Genomic DNA, 23,355 nt, shown 5'->3' on the forward strand with positions numbered 1-23,355 from the left:
GTTTGCTTTACATCATGTCACTTAAACAGCATTTTAATGTTAACATTTAAATTTCTTTAAAACAATCATTGGAAACCAGGAAGCACTGAACCGTTATACTCCTGCCAAATATTTTTATGTGAGGATGTACTCCTATATTACTATGCTGGATGGATGGATTAATTGATACTCGACATGTGTGATGGATTGTTAGAACATTTAATTGAAATATAATTGCATAAAACATTCTTTTATAAATAGTCTAATTTGCTAATAGCTTTGCAGCAGTCTGTGTTGGTTGTTTCTAACATGTTTAACGAAAGAATGTATTTCTGTGACAAAATAAATTCAATTTATTCATTTCAGAGGCAACAAGATGTGAATTGATTTAATAAACGGGGGAAAAAAGTCAAGCTGAAGCCAAATATGAGAAGAAACTGAAACAACGAACACAATTTTGCATGGAGGATTTTGGTTCAATTAATATGTTGTAATTAGAGAGTAGGTCAGTTCCCTGTCGATTAATCTTGACCCTGAGATGGGCTTCAGATAAAATATCAATAATACATATTACTCTGTGAGTTCATTGCCCTATCAGCCATCTCATATTTCTCCTTCACGTTGCTTTTTACTTTTATTTCAAATTCAACAAATTGAAATCAGATTTCTCATGACATCTTGTGAACGTCTTCTATAGTTGAATATGTGATGAAGTGCTGACACAAAAAGCCTTAATATTTTACTTAATATATATGTATATATAATATATATAACGGATGCATGAAACCGCCAGATGTTTTGTCTACATTAAAGCAGCCTAAGAGGAGGCAAAAGTTGAAACGGGACATTATTGGGTATAATAATGTGATATATTTCAATGAATTAACCATCATTGTATCTACCAGATAGTCCAAATACCTCAGATTACCGGTAAATCAGATTTTCGGCCCCCTCTCTTTCTGCCCACCAACACCTGACAGAAACCGAGACTCGAGCTCGGAGGCTCTGAATAAGCCTCATGTTTTATTTGTGAAAAGCGGCCCCATTGTCCCATAAGTCACCTCATACAGCACTCTTCTGCTTCACGCCACACTGAGCTTGTCCAAGCATATTAGCGTCGCCCGCTGCTAAAGCACTTAACTCGTGTTGCCCCCGTCCTCTGCGGTCCAGTCAAACATCCATTTGGAGATCCTAGGAAACTTTTTCACCCACACACTGAGAGGAGGAACGGTGCATTTGTGACGTTTGGTGAATACTTGGCCCAATAAATAGCCACCTCCATGAATACTTTGCAGATAATCAGAGGCATGCATGTATGTTATACGCTCAAAAGGCATGATGGGTTTGAAACTGGATCTGAGGGATTTTTATTGAAGCTTAAACCGATAATATCTGGAAGACCCAATTACCAAGTGACGGCACCGGATCCATTTGGTTGCCACGTTCAATCTGCGTCTTTCTTTTTCTAACACTTGTTAGACATTGTCACACTTGCTGTGAGAGTCGACAAGGACAGAAGGATGGTGAGGAATCTCTCACATCTGCAGGAAATCAATCAGCCCTCATATACCAGAACGAAAATACACGCATCATATGTGTTGAGTTCTGTCAGAAGTTGAGTGGAACAGCAGAGTGGAGCGACGGTCGTTGCAGAATATATAAGAAGGAGCGTTCATGGCGGCGTCTTTCACTAGAAGACAAAAGGGAAGAGGTGACCGAGTTGTTTCATCAGCAATTCAGTCGTTGTTACAGAAACCAGAGAGTCTTTACTAGATTTAGTTTTTGTTTTATCCATCGACTGCATCAACACAAACATCACCCAGGTATCAGGATCATTTGAAAACGCATGCATTGACGGGCTCGGCCCAATTGGATTATTTAGGGGGTGTCTGTGTCTTTTTGGCTGCTACATGTTCAATATTCGTTGCCACAAAGACTCTGCCTTTGCCCTCAAAATCACATCAAAAAATGTCCAGCGACCAAATGTGCATCAATTGTCCCTGTAAATTGCATTTCTTGTCTTGCATATCTGAATACAAGTCCAGATAACATAATAAATAAATGCTTTAGAGCATAAAATCTGCGTGGGTTCTCTCTGGGTTCTCCGGCTTCCTCTCACCTCCAAAAACATGCAGCTTAGGCGGATTGGTGACATTAAATTGCCCGTATGTGTGAGTGTGTGTGTGGCTGATTGTCTGTCTCTGTGTTGCCCTGCGATGAACTGGCGGCTTGTCCAGGGTGTACCCCGCCTCCTGCCTTGCATTGACTGCTGAGATAGGCTCCAGCTTGGCCCGATAACGGACAAAGCGGTTGGAAAATGAATGATGGACGTCCACGTCCACTTCATTCATGACAGGGAAACAACACGTCTCAAAGTCTGACGAATTAACATGTCTTTTATTTCCAAAGACATTATTCATGCATTCTGACCGTGTTCTGTGAAGGGATCTGTTATTTACAGAAAAATATTAAGAAATGCATAAAAGTGTTTATGATTTGAAATGTAATTTGAGTGTGCTTTCAATTTTTCCTGATAAGATTTGTGTGTGGATGCTGGTATTCTGTTAAAATGCGTCTGTATTATATAAATAAAGATTTAATGGTATTGTACTTGCTTATAGTTTCAGTGACGGTTTTGTCCAATGAACAATTATTCTAAGACTTTGTTTTGATTTGATCTGGAAACTCTTCCTGTTGGCAGAGGCGTACGCTCCCTGAGTGCTTTCTAGTCAAGATGGCCATTTCCTGTTGACCCTTCAAAGCGCTGCAAAGGTCTGTTACAATCCAGTTGAACAATACAGGAATCTTAACCACAACGTAAAGTAACCATAACGATCTGGAAGTCAGAACGTCTTCAAACCATTTTCTGTCCGATCGGTCACGCTTTGGGTAGCTTTGAGAAACAGCTCACAGCTTTACTGCCGAGGCCGCTTGCATGAGGCTACGCTGATGATGTAAACCGCTGACTACAACCAGGCATGAATCATTTGAACAGAAAAAAAGCCTTAGAAAACATTGGGCAGTCTGGGATGCTGCTGGGATAAACAGCAGTGACTGTTTATTGTTTCACACACAGCAGAAACTATAGAAGCTAAAAGTATTTTACTGTAAGACTGCGTGTTACATATTGTTTGCAACTCGGGAATATATATATATATATATATATAAATATTCTATTCTGGCTACTCGTGTCTTTCTTAGATGCCCTTTTGAATCTTCAAGAAATGACAGGGTGAAGATGATCTTGGTCTTAATGTTGTAACTTTGTTGAAACAGATATAAATCAAAGTATTTCCTACAATAATAATGCAATACTCCCACTCCTTGCGTTTCCAAGAGGAAATGCTGGAGAAAAGACCCACTGGGAGCATTTAAATAGTCATTTTCTCATGGAGAGCAACTAGAAAATACGAAGAAATTCCACAGAGATTCCTCTCAAGATGAGAAAACATGCAAAAAAAAAGAAAACACAAATAAAATGCTGAAGTATATCCCCATAAAGCACAGGCCCTTTAATAAAAGTCAGGATTTAAAGACTTTTAAAGTGACACCTACGTGAAAAACAAAAAGCAAACATGTCTCAGAGGTGGCATGGACAAAATAAAAACAAACACTTTCACAACATCCTCCCCTCTGCAGCGAGGTCTTCACTTCCTGCTTGTTTATGGAATATGGGACACATGGGTCATGCTGTTTAAACCAAAGGGCAGCAGATTCCCAGCTAGCAGAGCATGGTGGGATATGAAAGTCTGCTGAAAGCATCTCAAGGGACGTGAAGTGGCTGGGAAAAGCAGGGAAACAGGATAATCATGGAAAAGAGCATTTTAAAAAGGGACCGTGAACCAGAGGGAATGATTCGTCGTGCTCCTGCGAGGCACACGTTTGATATCAAATCTCTACAACTTCCAACTATTTAAAGGTTAAAGAAGCTTCAGCTCCGTGTGACGCTTGTTTATTCTGCTGTAATCTCCAGTTCGTCTTCACCCTTCATCAGAACCAAACAGGAACATCTGAAAACCCTCCCATAAATAAAATGTGCTGTAACTGTTTGTATAGATGATAGTCACATTAGCACCACACCACTGCATCACATTTCTACATCTCTTAATTCTCAGTCACCATGCAGGAAATAGTTTCCTGACAAAGTGGCATCAAAAACGTGTCGTGATTTACAAATGATGGTAAAAGCAACTTTTACGCTGTTAAACATTTGATCTCATAAAATAGAATTATCTACAAAGTAGAGCAATTTGAGTGTAGCAGGATACTGCAAAGCGTGTTCTTCCTCAAATACTATAAACCAGAACATGTGCAAGAGAAGGACAAACGTTTACTTGAAGAGAATTGTTTTAATATTTTACTTTAAATAATAAAGGATAATACCTGTGAATTCAACATGTCAAGAGTGACAACAATAAAACTGCAAGCTGCAAACATTAATGTGAGAAATCCCAGCTTCAGACTTTTGAACCCTTCCAACACCAACAAGTTGAGGCCAGCAGCAAATTTGTGTGTTGCCCACCCAATTTTATTGTTCAGCCAATAGAAAAATAATATAAAATACACCAGTATCATTCCTGGACTCTGACTGGGTGGATGGCAGAAAGCCCACCTCCAATCTCAAACACCAGAGCCCAATCCGAGCCCCACTTGTCCAGAGAAGTGACCACTGTAGGGTTTTACCAAACCCTCTTCTGGTTCTTGTTCTCTGTTGTGGGTGCGTATTCAATGAGGAGAATGTGGGTTAAGATTAAGACATTTATATAATTAACAGATCAGTAAAATTAGTTCGGATATCAGCGCTGAGATTCCAACACAGCTCTCGTGCCCGCGCTTCATTGGAATGAAGATGCTTCCTGCTTCGTCCCCACGTCATTCTGTCCCCTGAAGGCGGGACTTTGCCCCAGCCAATCTAAGCCCATGTTTATCTGTGTTGTGTGATGTCACTGTTGTGATGCGTTCAATTGAAATCAGTCATTACAATAACAAACTAAACGTGGTGCGTCCCTGTTGTTCTGTCGGCATGTAAACACGTTGTGGAATCCCATCTAATATGGGGTTCATCCCACTGAGAGGGATGAACCCCTAAGCTCCGCCTCCTAATGCAGGTAACAACTCCAATAAGTTAACTTAGTGAGACACAATCACAGCCAGGGTTATCTATCGTTCTCTCCTACTCGGGGTCATACATAACCAGGTGTAACCTTTATTCCTCCTTAGTTAACTTTCACTAACCATGCGGCACATTCAACCCACGCTGCAAACGTTCTTCAAACGGTAACCATTTCCTACCTAAACATCAGTAAATAAGTAACTGCTGCACGACAGAACTCACCCAGACTCAACCACTGCAATATATAAATAGTTCCATTGAATATTGACGATTTGTAGGTAATTTATTTTTTCTGTGTCCTTCATCAAATGATTTTCAATAAGACTGCCTTGTAGTTCTAGTTCTAGTTCTAGTTCTGGTTCTGGTTCCAGGACCGCTAATCGACTTCTGCAACCTCTGGGCTACCTGTAGTCCAAGTTGCCCACCTCCCAGACCCAGCTGTTTGGACCTGGACCTGCAGGGACCTGTTCCGTTACACTTTCAAACTGGGCCTTTGTGTGTGTTTTCAGAAGAGTTATGTCATCTAAGTATTTTTTTTTGCCATAATCAGAGGACAGACAGTCCTGCTGTTTCATGGAGGGTTTTTAACATTGTCCACACCGACTGAACGAACCTGCAGCTGCTGAGCCGAAGGACTCGATAGTTAACTTCGCCTGCAGCCACAAACGCCACAATTCAACTCCGAAGTTGAAGCTGGTATTGTAGTAAATCAGCCTTCGAAGTGCAGCAGACACACGCTTTGATAAAACTGGACGTTTGAGGGTGTTCAGAAGAAGGCTGGCTTCTCTTGTTGATGAACACGAGGGCTCTATGTTACCGTGTTTGCATAATACTGGCCCCCCCATTCTGAGGATATTGTGTAGTAGCCTGTAGATTCAACCAGCGCAGGCATTTCAATGACAGGAAGAGCTTCAGATAACAATCAGACCCACCCGTGCCTGCAATGCCCTCCGCCCTGCAGCAACCATGTTTGGATGCTTTTTGTTCACCTAACAGTAATTCTGCTTTGGAGCAGCGCTTTATCAAATGTAAACGACCTGATTTCCACTCATAAATATAGACCACTTGGAACGTGACAAGGTGAAGCCCGATGGATAGAAATAGCTCAGTTTCACATGTAAAATTCAAAATCATCAGATAATTAATCAAACTCATCTCACGCGGCTTGGATTTCAGGTCAACACTTTGACAGCTATTGATGCTGCAGGAGGTTATTGCTCACGGGGAAATTCTTTCATGCTCAGATTTAATGTTAACACGATCTTTTATTCCGTATAAATAACGCGTCACTTTGGAGGATATTTCATTACAAATAAGCAGGAAAAGAAAAACAAATCTCATTAAAGGACCTTCACTGAAAAATGACGTTTTTGTCAGTCATAAAGTCTGACAAAAATGAGGGATGACAATTTTTATCCTAAAGTCGTGCTTTAGGTTTTTCTGACATTCTTATCTAAAATGAGAAAAGAGAAACTTGAGGATGATGTGGCATATCAAGCTGAGTGACGTGCATGTATTTTTTGTATCTTTATATTTTTTCACTGCATTATAATAAAAACTCATCTCATTAGGGACATTCGTGTCCAGCGTAGAGCAACCTTTGCGTGTGTTGATGTGTAAATCTCACAGAGCATCAATCAAGGGATTCCAATGCAAACACACATTAAAGGCACCGTGTGCTGAGGCATGGCTCTCGTCTCATGGCAGTTATAGCAGCGGCGCGGAGTTCAGGCTCTCTCAGAGACACTAAATCAATCAGTTCTACATAAACATCAGGCTTTTACTCCACTTGTTCCTCCTGAAACCTGAGCATGGATGGTGACAGCTCCAATTTATGACACTGGAGAGAAGCAGATGAGGACGTTTTGTACCTGGATGTGATGCAGTTCAGTCAGTGTTCACCTAATATGAAACATCTTCACTCTCCCTCATGCCCCTGTTGCTTACCATTAATCCTCCGCCTGAGCTGTGAAATCTAAATAGTCCTTCCTGCATTTAACCGGCGCTATTTAAAGAATTCAGATTGTTCTCTTTTCATACGCAAACTTAGTTTCCGAAGGCAGACACTGTTCAATTCTTATTTTCAAGTCATTGCGCTGTTCTTTTTTTCTTAAACGGCCTATTGAATAGAACTGTTATTTTTATAATTATAAGTCATTGCACTATTCTTTTTTTTTTTTTTTAACAGCCTATTGAATAGAACTGCTTCTGTTTTGTTAATGTTAAAAAAAAAAAGATGAGCAGGCAGACTCAGATTCTGTAGCGACCGTTTCTCAAACAGAGATCCCATATGCATGTTTGCAGCTCAGGTGTGGGAGTTGGATTTAATGAGAAATACAAATTGTGCCACCACAGTCAAAGTAGTGACTCATATTCACGAGGACAGTCTTGTAAGCGTCAATAAATATGTAAATATGAGTACAGTAAAATCCTGCATAAAGGGGATTTATTTATTTATTTTCTGTATGTATTTGTCTTGTTTTGTTTTTATTTCATTTTTGTTTTAATGTACATCTTGGGGTATTTATGGGTTGGAGCATTTTGTCCCTCCTGGCTCTCCATCCTACGTTTTTGCCCAAGTTCCCTCAGTCCTGCTCCCCCCCCCCCCCCCCAGCACTTCGTGTCTGAACACGCTGGGAAGAGCGGTCCCCGAGATCTGCTAATGTACATTTTATTTGTTTAAATCCAGTCCAGTCAACGTGAGAACCCATCCGTGTGTGGACCTTCATTATTCGTTACACAACACAACGCAGAGGCAGCGAGACAACCGCCGTAACACTTTCATTGTTGGGACCTCCTACATTCCCGAAATAGGCAATGTAGGGGAAATATGTTACGTCGTGCCCGTAGGTGTCAATAGTTCTTGTTCCTGTTCGCCACGGATCGCCCGCCACAGAGTCCAGACCTGAACGCCACCGAGAATCTCTGGGATGTCCTGGAGAAGACGGTGCACAGTGACCTAACTCTCCCATCATCAATACAAGAGCGTGCACAGTGCATCGTAAATTAGATATCTTGTATCAAATATTTTGTTGGATATCAAATGAAGTATAAGCCTGCAAAGTAATTCAGAAGCTTAGTGAACTGAAACTGTGACGTCACCGTAACTTTGGTCTGTTGTACGCTTCGGGAGAGAACAAAGCGTTCTGAATGCTGGTGTTAGCGGTCAGAACATTTGTTGCATTCATCTGACGGACCACATGATATGTGTCAAATGTTTCAACAATCAATCAGAACACACAACGGTTCATGCATGTCGTTGCACGTCCACTTTTTGGTGTGGCTCCTCAAGCGTCTCTCACCGCGTGTTCATCGTAAATAGCTTTGAATTGTCACGCATTGCAATGAAACACAACCAGCCATTAACTGGGAAGGGAAATGTAGGTTGCCATTTAGGTCTTGGGAGGCATTCAGCAGAAGCAAGCGTGCAGTGAGTGGAACTAAGTTCATCAAATATTAAACCTGGTTAGGAGCCTCAGCTGAGCAGCGCTTTGATTCCAGTGGGAGTTCCCTGCCAGCTTCACGAGGAGACCTGAAGGATCGGAACCAGCAGAAAGACGTCCTGGAGGCCGCGTTCAAAAACAATGAATGCAAGGAATCGTGGCACAATGTCAGATTGAATCTCTTATCACACTTTTAAAGCTTTTAGTAACTAAACCAGTGCAGAACTGGACCCCCCCCCCCCCACCCCAATTCAGGGACAGGGACGGTGGGTGATGTTGCTGCTGCTAGCGCCAACATCCAGGTTTGTAATAGATATAATGGGACCCCCCCCCCATTCGCCTTCCGCTAGCCCCTCTCTATGGGTTATTATTATTATATATTATTTTTTTGCCTTTGTGTCCCAGGAAGAGTAGAAATATCATCTATGAGCTGTTTGGAGGTCAGAGGCTGCAAATCATCGGATATTTTCTTGGAATCTTTTGTGGCTTTCCAAATGAGCCTTTGTTGCACTCCTCCTAGCGGGATTTTGGAAAGCCGCCATGACTTCTGGGAAGGTTCACTATTTGTCCAAGTCCTCATCCTTCATTCTGTAGATACTGAGTCTCACTTTGGATCTGTGAAGGCCCGCAGCATTGGAAATAGTTTGGTAACCGTTACCACCCTTTCCGCCCATCTTTGTAATTTATTCTGGTTTTGCCTTCTTTTGCCACTGGTGAGACCCAGTCTGCAAAAATAATGCTTCTGAGCAGATCTATTTAGTGGTGATTTGATTGAACAGTACTAATTCGGCCCGGGGTGTGTCGAGTTCACCTACAGCCGGTCATTAATGCAGTTTCTGAGGCGTGTTCTATGAAAAGCATGATTATTTATGACTAGTGTGGTGTTACATTATTCAGTTATTGTTTGACTTGGTCCAAAGTCAAAACATTTTATCCAATTAAAGCTGTGGATTGTTCGTCTCATGGTGAAAGAGAACCTTAATAGGCCAGTCTGGCTGGAGTTGACAAAAACACTTCATCATCTGAAGAGCATTTTTCCAAAAGGTTTTACTCTCCTTCACTAAACCCTGGAAAACTGTAACCTGTCTGCTTCGGCAAAGTGAGAGAAAGGAACGTTCATTTCTTTATTCTTTCAATGCGATTCTGGGCTGAAACACATCTATGTGAATCCAGAGACAGTTATAGATGCTATCACGAATCTGAAGTAACCATGGATTATCTTCCTATGGCAGTATTAGTATGAAAGGTACTATATATGCGTTTGATTACTTTTAATGGCTGCAAAGAAAAAGAAAATGTTACCTATTACTGCTACTCCTTTGAAGGAAAATAAGAGAATTTAAAAAGTAAATCCGAGTTGCATTATGGACACATTAAACAAGGAAACAAGGTCGATGACCCGCCATTGATTGCCTGATATCTTTACATTAACATAACACACCTGCACCTATTTCACATTTTTAAATGTATTTAAGGGATTCATGCTGTCTGCAGTTTTACTATTTTTTTGGAGGGGGGTCATATTCCAGTGGCGTTTCAAGAACACCTATAAAGTGCATGCGGTTATATTCAATTTAAACTAAAATGGGGACCGGCCTCCCCGCTGCAAACATCGTCAGCAGACGTTATCTAAAATCCGCCTTGCTGCTGGTAAGTGCCGACTATTACCAGCTATTAGTCGTTCTCTGCCCTCGTCCTGCAGCGACTGCATGCTTTTTTTGGGGGGGGGGGGGTAAAGTGGTTCTGTACTTCAGAGGGACGTTTTGGGATTGTGGCAGGTGTTGTGTTGAAAGGCCGGTGCAATAATAGAGGAACCAAATGGAAAAGGGATTTTCTGTTTGAGGGGTGCGTCGGGTGAGGAGCTTGATACCTGCGGGTGGCCAATAGGTTAGCGCTATCCCATCGCAACCTCCATCACTTCCACTCATCTCCTCCAGCTAAGGCATACTTAGCACCATTCATAATGCATACCCCCCCCCCCCCCCCCCCACGATGCACAGGCCTGTCATGGCTTGTTACTTTTGACAACTCAGCCCAACTCTGCTTTTTCCCCTAAGAGGATGCCCACGGTTAAATAATTTAGGGGCTGCCTGCTGTTTTCAGACCTCATCGCGAATCAAAAATGTAACAGACTGAGTTTCTGGGGGGGGTGTTTTATCTAAAGGGGGCAATGAAAGATGTTCCAGCATCGACAATGGATGGCGGCGTGGGACACAACTTCTAAAAGTTTTTCTTAAAACTTTTGGTGATGTCAGTGTCATGTCATGTGACTGCTCACACGTAGCTACGAACCTTGATGACGCATGAGGAATAAAGGCGTTGCACTGCATTATATTTCATGCATATGCTCAGACTCCTTGTGCGTTTTGTCCTATAAAAAAAAAAGTAAAAGAATCTGAAGCGAAATCTCCTCCCAACGATGAACGAAAATGTGACATCATTGTCAGTGTCAGGTGTGAGTGTGTAACAAAATATAACATGTTTAATAAATCAGAGTATTGTTTCAATGGCGCTGCTGCAGGGAAAACAAAAGGCCCATTGAGGGTAACTCTTAGCAGCCGGCGAAGGTCAAGGTGGCCGAGGTCACAAGGAGAAGACGGATTTTTAAGGGAGCTGGAAGAACACCTGCTGGAGAAGGTCTGTGTTCTCGTGGTCACTTTGTATCGGCTCCTTATGTAATTCGGTGTATGTAAAGGTTTAACTTGTTTTTCCAGATCTCATTTTTCCCCCACATCTGAGCGAAGCTTTCAGTATTTCTGCTTTTGATCACATTTGTGACTGTTTGTTTACTGTGGAGCTGAATTTAAATAAAAGAACCATTTGAAATCACATCTGCAGCAACAATTGTGTCCATTTAAAAAATAAGCATTACGAAAAAGGACAAAAAAAAACATTTCTTGCTTTTTTCATATCAGACTCCAATCACACTTTATAAATGTTTAGATGGCTTTTTCCTCAAACCATCATGAGTCTTTAAACTTCAAGACAACTTTGACAATAATCCTGTCATTTTATATCAAGGCTGTGCAAATACATAGCCCACAATACCCTCCACTGAGGCCTTTGTCATGTGACAGCAGCAAGAACAGCTTCTTATACCGCTCCATAATAGGAAATACCCGCAGCACCGCTTGTAATTATTTCTTCTTGCAGGCCCGCTCCATTTGTAGTGAACTGTCTTGATCTGCTGGTCAGCAGCAAGGCTGTAATCTCAAGGATTTGCAGGCTGCTCACAAAATTACTGTCATGGATGAGAAGGTTATTTAATTCCCGATTCTCAGTAAGGTCAAGATTTCACACACCAGTGCATGGCCTTGGCTTTCAATGGGAGTGGGTTGGTAAGTGGTGCCGTCGGTAAGTAGGTAAGTTCCCTCCCTCCGTCGACGTGCACGAGGCAAACCACCAGTTTACAGCGTAGCTCATCAAGGAAAATGACTCTTGTGTAACTTTTGATAACAGGAACCATCCAGTATGAGCCAATAACCGGTGTGTTATTACGGCCTCGAGCCATTAAAGCTCAAAGTGGATGCAGTGCCGTTGGTGGTTCAGGATTACACTGGATTATTGTCATTGTATTGTTATTGTCCTGCTGGAGGGATGATAATGATTGACATTATTACTTATTGGGTTTATTAGAATTACTGACTCGAAAAATAATAATATGCTGTTGCTAAAACCTCAAACACTCGATTCAGCTGAGTCAGGGATGCTCATCACATCCAGGTCAAAGACATTTACTGTAAATCCACTCTGCTGGCACGTCTCCTGGCTGTGGTTTAAAGTTTTCATTATTTAAAGATATTGTTTTCACTACAAATACTCTGATACTGCATAATACTACTTCTTTCGGCTGTTCCCATCACCCACAAGCCACAGCAAATCATCGTCCTCCCCAACACCAGCCACTCTCATGTCCTCCCTCACTACTTCCCTGTCTCTCCTCTGGACATGTCCAAACCATCAAAGTCTGCTCTCTCTGACCTTGTCTCCAAAACGTCTAACCTTCACTGTCCCTCTTATTGTCTCTTTTCTAATCCGACCCAACCTGGTCTCTCCCAAGGAGAACCTCAGCATCTTTATCTCCTCCACTTCTAGCTCCGCCTCCTGTCTTCTCCTCAGAGCCGCTGTCTCTAAGCCGTCCATCATGGCTGGCCTCACCACTGTGTACTTGGTGTACTACTACCAGTCATCATCATCATCATTATCATCATCATCATCATGTAAAGCCACACTGTGTTGTATGTTAGCGGTCCAGTATCTACTAAAGGCATTCACAAGATGAAATATACTTACCGGTAAATCTCCAGCTTTAAATAAGAATGAACAAATAAACTAAACAAGAAATCCTTTAAAATATATTTGACTCTGATGGTGGATCAGTTTAGTCTAGACTGATCCCCCCCCCCCCCGACCCTCGCGGACTTTGCCTCCAGTGATTCTTTGCTACAACTCTGATGATCGGTTACCAGCTCGAGATCACAAACTTTTGAAATGGGCGCACGTCTCATGTCATGTTTAGCCTCCGATGCTAACTGGTGCCCCCCCCCCCCCCCCCCCCCCCCCCCCCTCTGGCACTCGGGGAGGGATCGGGTGGAGAAGACGATTGCCTTGTAGAGACGCTCTCCTCGTTCCTGTCCCCTCCCTTTGTCTTTCTCCTCACTCCTTCCTCTTCTCTCTCCTCCTCCTCTTCTGCGGCATGATAACAGCGCCTGTCTCTTGTTTGGATTAGTTAATGCTGCCATGTCAGCCTCCATTCTGATGCACACCACCTGCCTTGGCCTCCAGCTGACCTCGTGCTCCAGCTCCCACTGCAGAGACATTCCAGTGCTTTTCTGGGGCCGTGTTTACGCTGCTGCTGATTGCCCTGCTCTCCCGCTCTGTATCATCACAGTGGACTGTGGTGGGCCTTTTGGCAAGAGACATCCCAACATGCTCAGAATTGTCCTTAAAGACATCGAAAAGGCTGCAGACAAAATACTGTCAATGGAGACTGGAAAGTATATTACGTTCTCCTAATTCTGTCAGATTTGGAGAAACTGAAGACAAGGGGGGGAGGGGGCTGGACATCCGTGTTCCTGTGGGACACCAAGATCCTCCCCCTCAGTGCTGCGAGAGCTCATGTGAAGGCCATGATCTCACTGTGTCTGTCCTTTAAATGAATTGGGGTTGTTGATTTACAGCAGATTAAAGCAGGTTTTTATTTCTGACATCGAGTGTTTGCAGCTTGTTTAATCGTCAGTTTAATGTTTCTACAGTCAGTAAAATTAGGTTAAATTAGCTGTCTGAGGCCAATGTGTTGATAACGCAACATTTTGATTACCGGTAGATACAGCCGAGACCTTTTTGATATATTCTTTGATTAATAAAATGCAGAGGGAAATACAGATGTTACTTTATCACCTGCAACAAGACAACAGGAAAATTTAAATCTTCATGTGAATGAGATTAGAATTGTATATTCTGAAGCCTTGCTATCATAAATTGTGAATACAGGATGTGACATTGTGGGGAAAAAAGTGTCTTTGGAAGCTACAATTCAGGACATCAAGGTCATGTTGGTAACACTGCGACTGGGAGCGTGTGACACCGAGTGAGGTTTAAATGGGTTTGTGTATTTGTTGTTCTCAACATGCCAGGGGAAACACAAATATTTCTATTTTTCCGAGATTTCTTAGTTGTGGAATGAATTAAATGAAATTACAGTCAGAAAACCTTTAATTTTTGATACCCTGCCTCCATGTTGATGCTGCTGTGCTTTCAAGTCCAGAGTCAGGAATGTCTGCTTCAGTCACTGGCACTAAACAACTGGTCATTTCGATGAATTCTAAATTATTTAAGGATAAATATTAGTTTGTGATGAAACCAATTTTTCACATCAGGTTTTAAAATAAAAACCTAAACCAGCACTAAACTCTAAAGGCGTTGAATATATTTCAAAATGACAAAAACAATTCTGTGTTTAACCTTAAAACGTGTTTCTTGTGGATCAATGTTCTTTTTCTACAAGGAAATTTAAAAATCTGAATTTTTTTTCGACCACTGGAAGGAATGACGTCAGCATCAACAAAGGGAACATCACCACCATCAAATGGTGAATAGTACCAAACAGTTTCATTTTAATCTGACCCCGTACTGACTCATTCTGCATTTACAGTCAATTATTATTCTCTTAATTAAATAATCAGAATCAAAATACTTTTAATCCCAAAGGGAAATCGCTTTAATAAATTATTTATATTGCAATTTATACAAAAGTAAATGTTTAACCTACTTCTGCGTTTTCCTTTAAAAAAAGAAAAGGTTTTCTGAATATCTTGATAAAAGCTCACAAAGAGAAAACGGACTTTGTTCTTTTATATTTAAAGGTGCATCCACAGCAGCGACAGCGCCATCAGGTGGCAGCAACAGCAAACAAAACACTCTGCTCACCAAACAGCAACAACCGTGGAACGGGGAAGTGAACATTGGTCACCTCGGTCAGTGTTTTTGTTCTACAACAGACCAAAAGCAGGGCACACATTACACGCATTTCAAAGTCTCTTACGTTTGACCATTGATTTTACACTGAATTGAAATCCTTTTATTACCTGAGTTCTACGTTGCATCGCACGGAACTGCGTCTTAGAGATGCTTCTGGATCCTGAACCAGTGAAGTCCCTCGGATCGTCTTCTGATTCTCTTTTGGCTCAGGGCAGAACTAAAACATTTGGCGATACTGCTTTCCTGCTTACTTGAATAAAAGCGTGAAATCCCTTTACCTCGTTACAAGGACACGGATGACGCTTGAATCAGTTTCAAAACTTTTAATGTAAAAGATACAACAACATGAGATTTTGTTGGAATTTAGGGGAAAATATTTTTTTTGTGCTCATTTATCCTTCTCTTTCTGCTCCTTCTCCTTTTTGTCCTTCTCTGCCTTGGCCTCTTCAGCCTCGTGTCGCTTGATGAGCTCCTCGACTTCCTTCTGCTTCAGCACCTTGATTTTCGTTTTCCCGTCTTCGCGTGTCAGAGTAGCAATCTCCACTGCAAGTCAATGTCAAACAGCATTGAGTTATGACCTAAACCCAGAGGATTGTGAGCAGCAAGGCAATCGACAATTAAACTGCTGACTACATGTTATAATAACGTCTCTACAAGGAAGAGTCTTCATAAATCTCCTTCCTGAGACATTCAGCAGAATTAATTGTATTTTCTGGTGCTATTTTCAGACGTTTACTACTGATGCACCATTCTTAACACGGTAAGCGAATGCTAGTCAAGATCGTGAGCTGCAGCGATAATTGAATTCCACGTCATGATAATTAAGCAAAGAATGCACTTTTGAAGGTCACCTTTCTCTGCCGAGAGTTTGCTGACATCCATGGTTTTGTTGAGGACTTTGACAGCCAAAGCCAGAGCAGAGGACAGAGTCATCGCTCCCTCCTTGTAATCCTGCTTCAACATGGACACGGCAGCCTGGAGAAGAAGCCATCGTATTTAAAACACACACAGAGGAACAGCATAAACACGATGGACAGACTGTTCTGCTTCATCCTTCATCCTCAATTTGAACATTTTATATTTCTGATAGTTGGGCCCAATCCGAATTCCTCTCTTTTTAATCCTACCCTTCACTTTCTGACCTGCCCCTCTAAACGGAGTAATGAGGGGTGGTGGTTGAAACCGTTATCTGGGAAGCAGGATGCCTCTTGTCACATCATCGGTTAAGATAACTCCCAGACGTTTATGCACAAACAAACGAAACAGTCGGGTCACTCCCACAGCGGTTTGGCAGCACATCTCTTTTCTGCTGGTTTGCTCTGACATACCTTGAAAACATGAAATAATTACATTTCTATACGCACATGTTGCTTTAAAAAAGTTTTTTTTTTTAATGGTTGTTATAACAATCCAATTACATGTTAATTTGCATCCTGCAAAAAAAAGTGTTTGCAGGATGTCTGAAAGGCGAGATGGCCACTACCCCTCTACCCACTACCCTACATGGGAGCACACAACACAGAGGGATGAGGGCAGGAGCTCGGGCTCAGGGGGGGTGATTGGCATCGGGCCTTGGTATATATAATTTCAGTAGACCAACCATTCTAGCTATAGTTAGAGAAATCTAGAAGAACAAGGCAAAATCAAAAGCCGGACAAAATAAGGCATGAAAGGACAAATGTATTCCTATTAGTATCACAACAAGGCGGGTGAGGTGTCCATTACTCTGATTGTGAGCAGTTCTTATTCTATATAGATGAGGAAAACCTCCTGAATTCATCTCATATCATTTCCGTGCAATGGGAGCGTTGGTCCAGTAAACAGGATGAAACTTTGTAACTGATATTTCTTCTCCTCTCGGCTCATCGGAGCTAAACTTACAGCGCTGTTGTTGCCGATGCAAGTTGCCTTCCAGCCTCCATAGTTTCCACTGGGGTCACTTTGGTACAACTGGAAGCCGTGGTGTTTGTCCCAGCCGACGTACAGCAGAGAAACTCCAAACGGCCTCTTCCCTGTGAAAGCACACAACCCCCGCCGAATGTTGAAACACATCCGAGTTTTAACAGCAACTGAGAATATCTAACGTGCTTTAAAAGAGTCTTTGAGTCGACGTCGCTGAAGCGCACACATTCTATACGTTGAGATAGGTAATGTGGCGACGGCGAAGGAGAACCACTGCTGCACAGCTTACCGCCAAACTGCGTGTACGCCTGCTTGATGTCACACAGGGCAGTCACCAACTGTTCGCAGGGTATTGGCTCCTGGTACTGCAACAAATATCTGAAGACAAATTACACTGAATCAAGGTTCGTTTTACACGTGAAAAATGGGTGGACTGGAAGCCTGTCTGTAAACAACGCCTAACATCCCAGCCGAACCGGCCGTTCAGGTTTTGAGACTCACCTCTGTGCAATTAGTCGCAACTCGTTTGTCAAAACATTAGCATCCGATGTGATCCCAGCGACGCTGCAGGCCAAGTCCCTAAAAGAAATGTTCCAGCGGGAGAGCAAAGTTAGTTTACAAAAGGAACGAACGAGCTCTTTGATGATTTGCTTCACTCACTCATTGAGCCTGTAGATCTTCTCAGAAAAGAACACCTCATCAAGCAGTTTGTGTATGTTGCGTCTCTCTGCCGCTAGAAGCACGCCATCATTCGCTAGAATCCCGAGGCACGTCCCAGCGTGGCCGATGGCTTCCATTGCGTACTCCACCTGATACAGGCGTCCTGCAAAGAGATTACAAATAAACAATCTCTCTCAACATTCATTGTTAATGTTTGTTGTCATTATTAGAATTTCCACAGTTAATATTTTTTATCCAAATTTTAGAATTGTGGCCCGAGTTGTGGTCGTTTTAATGCATTTGTTGTTAACGAGGCGATAAAAAAATAAAAAAATAAACTCACCCTCTGGGGAAAATATGGTTGTTCGTGAATCATATCTACGAGACTACAAAAAAACAACAGAAAACATCAGTTGATGAAAACGTGACAAACTATCACGAGAGTACAACAGCTACTTACCATTTTCCCACTTCACAGGAACTGTCCTGAAAATTAATATTAAAATTAAAGAGCAATTAATACGCAAGATCACAATCAAGCAGCAGAACCCGAATAGCCTGTAGCATTAGCATACATACTACATTGTAAATTGAATATTTAAAAATAAATTAACTATATTGCTCTCTATATACTGTCGATTACTGATAGTTTATCTGGACACGCATTAATTGAAGCGTCGTTCACAGATGTTCTCATGTCAACTAAGCGAAGTGTTGCTGAATGAATTTGCAATATCTGGGCAAGCTATGTGATTAGCATGCTGGCTAGCTAGCTAGTTCACAATGACAAACTCTTGATTTCACACAGTCAGACTATACTTATGCGCGACCGTGTAGAAATGATAAAATGCTGTAGTAGAGAGTAAAATATTAACACAATACCTTGTGTGAAAAGGGCTAACGTTAAACAGATTACGACAACCCGAAAGCTCCACTACTTTCCGTTTGACGTTTCCTCACTCAAACACAGGGCTCAGGGCTGAGGAGGAGGACGCTCCTGTACTTGCGACGTCGAGTAGCGCCCCCTGTCGGTAGGAAGACCAATCACTGGTCCAGAATGTCAGCCATTCTATGGAGGGGCTCGAATAAAGGTACCAAAATCTACGGTAAAGTGTATATAAGTGGAAAAAAAGTACATTTAAAAAGTGCAAGGTAAAGTAAATGTAATTTGTTATTTTGGTATTCATAACGATAATCTAGAATAATGGATTAACACTGGAATGCTACATTTTATAATGAGGTAATGACACTTTTTGTGTATGTATGCACATTTTGTGCTATTGGATGAGAGTCACTGTAGCCGGATAGGCGAGGAGTCTTTGGGACTGGGATTATGGTTTGCGTTTTTGAAGCATAAAGGGACAACAACTTATAGCTCAGGGAGCTGTTAAATAATATCTGTGAGGACTTCCATGAGCTCCTTGGTACAGTCCCTTAAAATGCAGAACTGTGAGGGATCGAATGCCATGCCAGGGAGACTGAGCACCTGTTGCTGCCAGTTAGATGGTTACATCTGTGCATTTTGCAATGCAAGCTTCGGCAGGATTCTCCTCTATGTCTGTGTGGTTGTCGTGGAACGCTGCGTGCTTGAAGATGTCTCAATCTGTGCTGTTTAAGGAGTCCTTGATATCAAGGGAGGCCCCTCTCGCCCCCCAGTCTGCACGTCTCACCATGATGGCGTGTGATGGGGGAGACCCCGGCGGGGCTCCCCTTGTATGGCCCCTTGCAGTTTAATGTGAGCAGTGAAAGCTTTAGGACTATGTGGATGAAATCACCGGCTGTGACGAGGAATACATCAGGATGCTGCCGGTTTTGACCTGGTAAAGTTCACTCACTGCCTCGCCCTTGTCGCTGGTATAGTTGCTATGATATATGTCAGTAATTACAAAGTAAATATGAGTTATAACTGCTGCGTATTAGCGCCCTGCTCCTGCGTATATCGGCGTTATATCCTGTCCTGTCTCTCCCGCTGGCCCTTGAGGTGGCAGCACTGAAATAACGGAATGATTCGTGCTACTGTAATAAAAGAAGACGAATAAGAAATCCTCCTCCCTCATTGGTTGCCCAACTTGCGTTTAAATTAAAACAGGAAGCGACTTGATAGCTAGCTGGTTTATTTGGTGGTGTATTATTTTCAGGACGTTTATCTTCTAGCGTAATGCCGATGCTCGCATGTTTATCTTCTTGACGTTGAAGTACACATCAGCGAGAAACAGGTAGGCCCGAGAATATGCGGATTCATCAAATCATTGCAACCGAACTGGGGACGAACTGAATATTGGCTAACGACGTTTGATTAAGCGGCTGTTGTTGTTGAACCGATTTAAACTGGGGGGCATAAGATACGACTGCTCGGGGGGGGGAATCCACTTCCTCTGTTGGCCTGACCAGAAAGGCGACATTTGTAAGAACACGTTAACTACGTCATCATTCCTCGCCATTGATGTTGCCTTTCTCTCTGTGACCTCTGAACTCGCACCGCTGTGGAGAGAGAGGGTGAGGATGAACATTTGAACATTTGTTTTATTGTGACTTTCGTGACCTTCCAGATTTGTATTCGCACATTATTTTAAAGCTAATGATGATGTCACATCATGCTATTAGTGGTTGAAGTTTGCTCGGTTGTCATGGGGATGTCAATTCCTTTGACGTATGTATAACAACACGCACGCTTCCAGGGGAACTGACCTCCCCTGACCTTAACTGTTGTTGTTTACGCCGGCAGGCTGGTGAGGTGACGCCTCCCTGCTGGCAGAATGCATCAGAAAGGGAACATCCAGATCATCGAGTGGGAGGACATGGACAAAAAGAAGTTCTACTCTTTTGGTATTTTCATGGCAATGAGCATCCGGGCCACCGTCTACCCGGCCACTCTCATCCGAACCCGCCTACAGGTGCAGCGGGGCAGATCCCTCTACAACGGCACTTTTGACGCCTTTGTCAAGATTTTGCGGTCGGAGGGTGTTCGAGGCCTTTATCGCGGATTTATGGTCAATACATTTACTCTGATCTCAGGCCAGACGTACATGACGACCTATGAACTGGTGAGGAAATACGTCTCCCAGTACTCCGAGAGCAACGCGGTCAAGTCGCTGGTGGCCGGCGGCTCGGCCTCTCTGGTCGCTCAGAGCATCACCGTTCCCATTGATGTTGTCGCTCAGCATCTCATGATGCAGGGCCAAGGGGGGCACCTCACCCGCTTTCGACTCGATTCCAACGCAGGGACTGTAAAAAACAAAGTGTTTGGGCAAACCAGGAACATTGTGGCTCAAATCTTTGCCGCTGACGGTCTCTGGGGCTTCTACAGAGGATACGGGGCTTCTCTGCTCACTTACATCCCAAACAGTGCTGTCTGGTGGCCTTTCTACCATTTCTATGCAGGTGAGGAGCTTTTGGTTTCTTAAATTATTAAGAATTACTCTAATTAGACTGTCTCTAAAGACATCAAACTCAATTTTTGTTTTGTTTCCGCATCTGTGGTGAGTTGAAAGGACTTCTCCAGATGTATTGAGTGGCTGATCAGGTATTCATATTTGTCATACTCTACAGAGCAGCTCTCTAAGATGGCCCCCAGTAACTGCCCTCATCTGCTTCTACAAGCCATGGCTGGACCTCTGGCTGCTGTTACTGCCTCAACGGTCACGAATCCAATGGACGTGGTCAGAGCTCGCGTACAGGTAAACGCGACTCAACTTTATTTATAAAGCACTTCAAAACAACCGTAGCTGAGACAAAGTACATGCGTAGATTAAAACATAAACGCTCAGACAGAATCATTTGGTAATTTTCTGCACTGAAATGAGAAAAAAACAAAACTCAATCCAGGGGAATTAGGAAGATCAAATGTTTGAGATGCTGCTGGCATATTACCAGAGGAAAGTCTGATGGTGCTGAAAGCTTCAAAGGATTCTTTAGCTTATTGTTTGTGTTGGGAAAGTTGTTTAGTTGAACAAAATTGCGATATACTTGGAGACAATTCATGAGTTTTAATCTTTTTTTCCCCCCCAAAGTACAGAAATACAGAAATACTTTGGAGAGGCAGACAGAGACTCTCAGGGCAATAAAGGTTCCAGCAATCATTGAGCCCATCAGAAGCACCCAGATTATAAATATTAAAGATATCCATGTAATATATATAGAAGTTAGAAGATAGCGGTAAAAAGGAGCTAAAACTGGAGAGGCTGCCGTCTCCCACGGCGCCACTCGAGGACCTCCGTGTGAAAAACACAAAGTTTAGATATTACATTTAAGTAATATTCTCGTTTGTGTTTCCAAATCAAACCACAATGTACTGTATGTGTATTTATCTATTCGTTTGTAGGTCGAAGGGCAAACTTCAATCACCGAGACGTACAGGCGGCTGATCGCAGAGGAGGGTTATTTGGGATTGACCAAAGGATTATCCGCACGCATCATTTCATCCATACCCACTGCCATCGTCCTTGTCGTTGGCTACGAGACCCTAAAAAAAATGAGTTTGCGGCCGGAGCTGGTGGACTCGAGACACTGGTAAGACGATACCTGGACGGGGGGGAAAACGTGGACCGCACGCCGTCGTAGGCGTCACTTCGGATCCTGTTACATCACTGGATGAAAGGAATGATGAAAGAACCGTCTGGGCAACAGGACACTGAACACGTGTGTGTGTGTGTGTGTCAGCGTCGCACTGGATTGTGTTGCTGTTAAGACGGGATGGATGGTGAATGGGTGAGGTTCTAACACTGGATGATGCAGACAAATGGAAGCGTTATTGTTTTTGTACTTAGTTAAAATGTTAATGTGTTAACACACGGGAATCTTCAGTGGAGAAACGCGTGATTGCAGGGAGGCTGCGTTAGTTTGTGCGACTAACCCGTTGGTCACCGTAGTAACTTGAGTCGCCAAGCAGCCTCGGGCCATTAAACGCTTTTGATCAATCTTACGTCGGCAGTAACTAATCAATCCTAGTTCGTTTCCTCACCCTCGCCAGACTGGATTCTTGATCTCTGTGTCGTTGAGGTTTTTAGTTTTTATTTTACGTTTCTGCCTTTAGGGTGTGACAGACAGTCTGCTTCTTCTTTTATTTGCTCAGTGCAGGTGGGAAGACAAATGGCTCTAAAAATATGGCAGTTTTATAAATGCTTTTAAACGACAGACATCCTCCACCATGCATTATGACTTAGTTTGTAAATCAGCATTTTTAACATAAAACCCTTTTGTCTGTCTGGCATGGTAGAAAACGCTGCAGCAATCTGTGTGGTTAATAAATGGCTCATTGGCTGTGGGGTAAACAGGAAATGTATGTTTAACCTGGGAGACTGGGGGGGGGGGCTGTCATAAATATTTGAGTGCAATAATGTTTTCTTCTTTCCTGCACAAACTGTAATTGTAATTGTCTACTCTGTGAATAATGATTTAAAGAAATGGGTAATACCTAATTTATTTTCTTTATTTGGTGGGCTCGGTGACCAAACTTTCACATTGTGAGGTTTATTTTTTGTTTTATTTAAGATGAATACATTCAGGTGGTTTGACTTATGCGGTTTCCTTCTTTCAATACGTTCTTGTTGATAGTAATGAGGAGAGTTTGACATGTCTGCGTAGGTTCTCGGTCATCCAGGTCGAGGTAGAGCACGGAGAGCCAAAACGAAGATGCTGAACTGAACTGAAGAAGCCTCTTGGATGAGAGGTGAAGCGTCTTCAACCAAACTTGGAACAAGTCCAGTTGCTTCTTCCTTTTTTAGTGAGTTTGACTCCGTCACTAGACGACGGAGAAGCTCTGATACACTTTCATGCAGT

General features: G+C 42.6%; 2 protein-coding genes across 2 annotated transcripts; one reads left to right on the forward strand and one right to left on the reverse strand.

Moving 5' to 3' along the window:
* Positions 1-15,323: 15,323 nt before the first annotated feature.
* LOC137899901 (proteasome subunit alpha type-4) lies at positions 15,324-18,557 on the reverse strand. The gene is made up of 9 exons (XM_068743975.1): positions 18,460-18,557; positions 18,038-18,063; positions 17,921-17,963; positions 17,578-17,740; positions 17,419-17,496; positions 17,207-17,295; positions 16,897-17,027; positions 15,867-15,990; positions 15,324-15,558 (listed from the first exon to the last, which is right to left on the reverse strand). The coding sequence occupies exons 2-9, from the start codon at positions 18,038-18,040 to the stop codon at positions 15,404-15,406; spliced, it is 786 nt and encodes a 261-aa protein (XP_068600076.1). The 5' UTR covers positions 18,041-18,063; positions 18,460-18,557; the 3' UTR covers positions 15,324-15,403.
* Positions 18,558-20,333: 1,776 nt separating this feature from the next.
* slc25a44b (solute carrier family 25 member 44b) lies at positions 20,334-22,090 on the forward strand. Its single transcript, XM_068741856.1, has 3 exons — positions 20,334-20,958; positions 21,127-21,254; positions 21,899-22,090. Exons 1-3 carry the CDS (start codon positions 20,334-20,336, stop codon positions 22,088-22,090), a joined length of 945 nt encoding a protein of 314 aa, XP_068597957.1.
* Positions 22,091-23,355: the final 1,265 nt, after the last annotated feature.

Source organism: Brachionichthys hirsutus, chromosome 1, assembly GCF_040956055.1.
Source record: "Brachionichthys hirsutus isolate HB-005 chromosome 1, CSIRO-AGI_Bhir_v1, whole genome shotgun sequence".
In the NCBI taxonomy this organism is placed as follows: domain Eukaryota; kingdom Metazoa; phylum Chordata; class Actinopteri; order Lophiiformes; family Brachionichthyidae; genus Brachionichthys; species Brachionichthys hirsutus.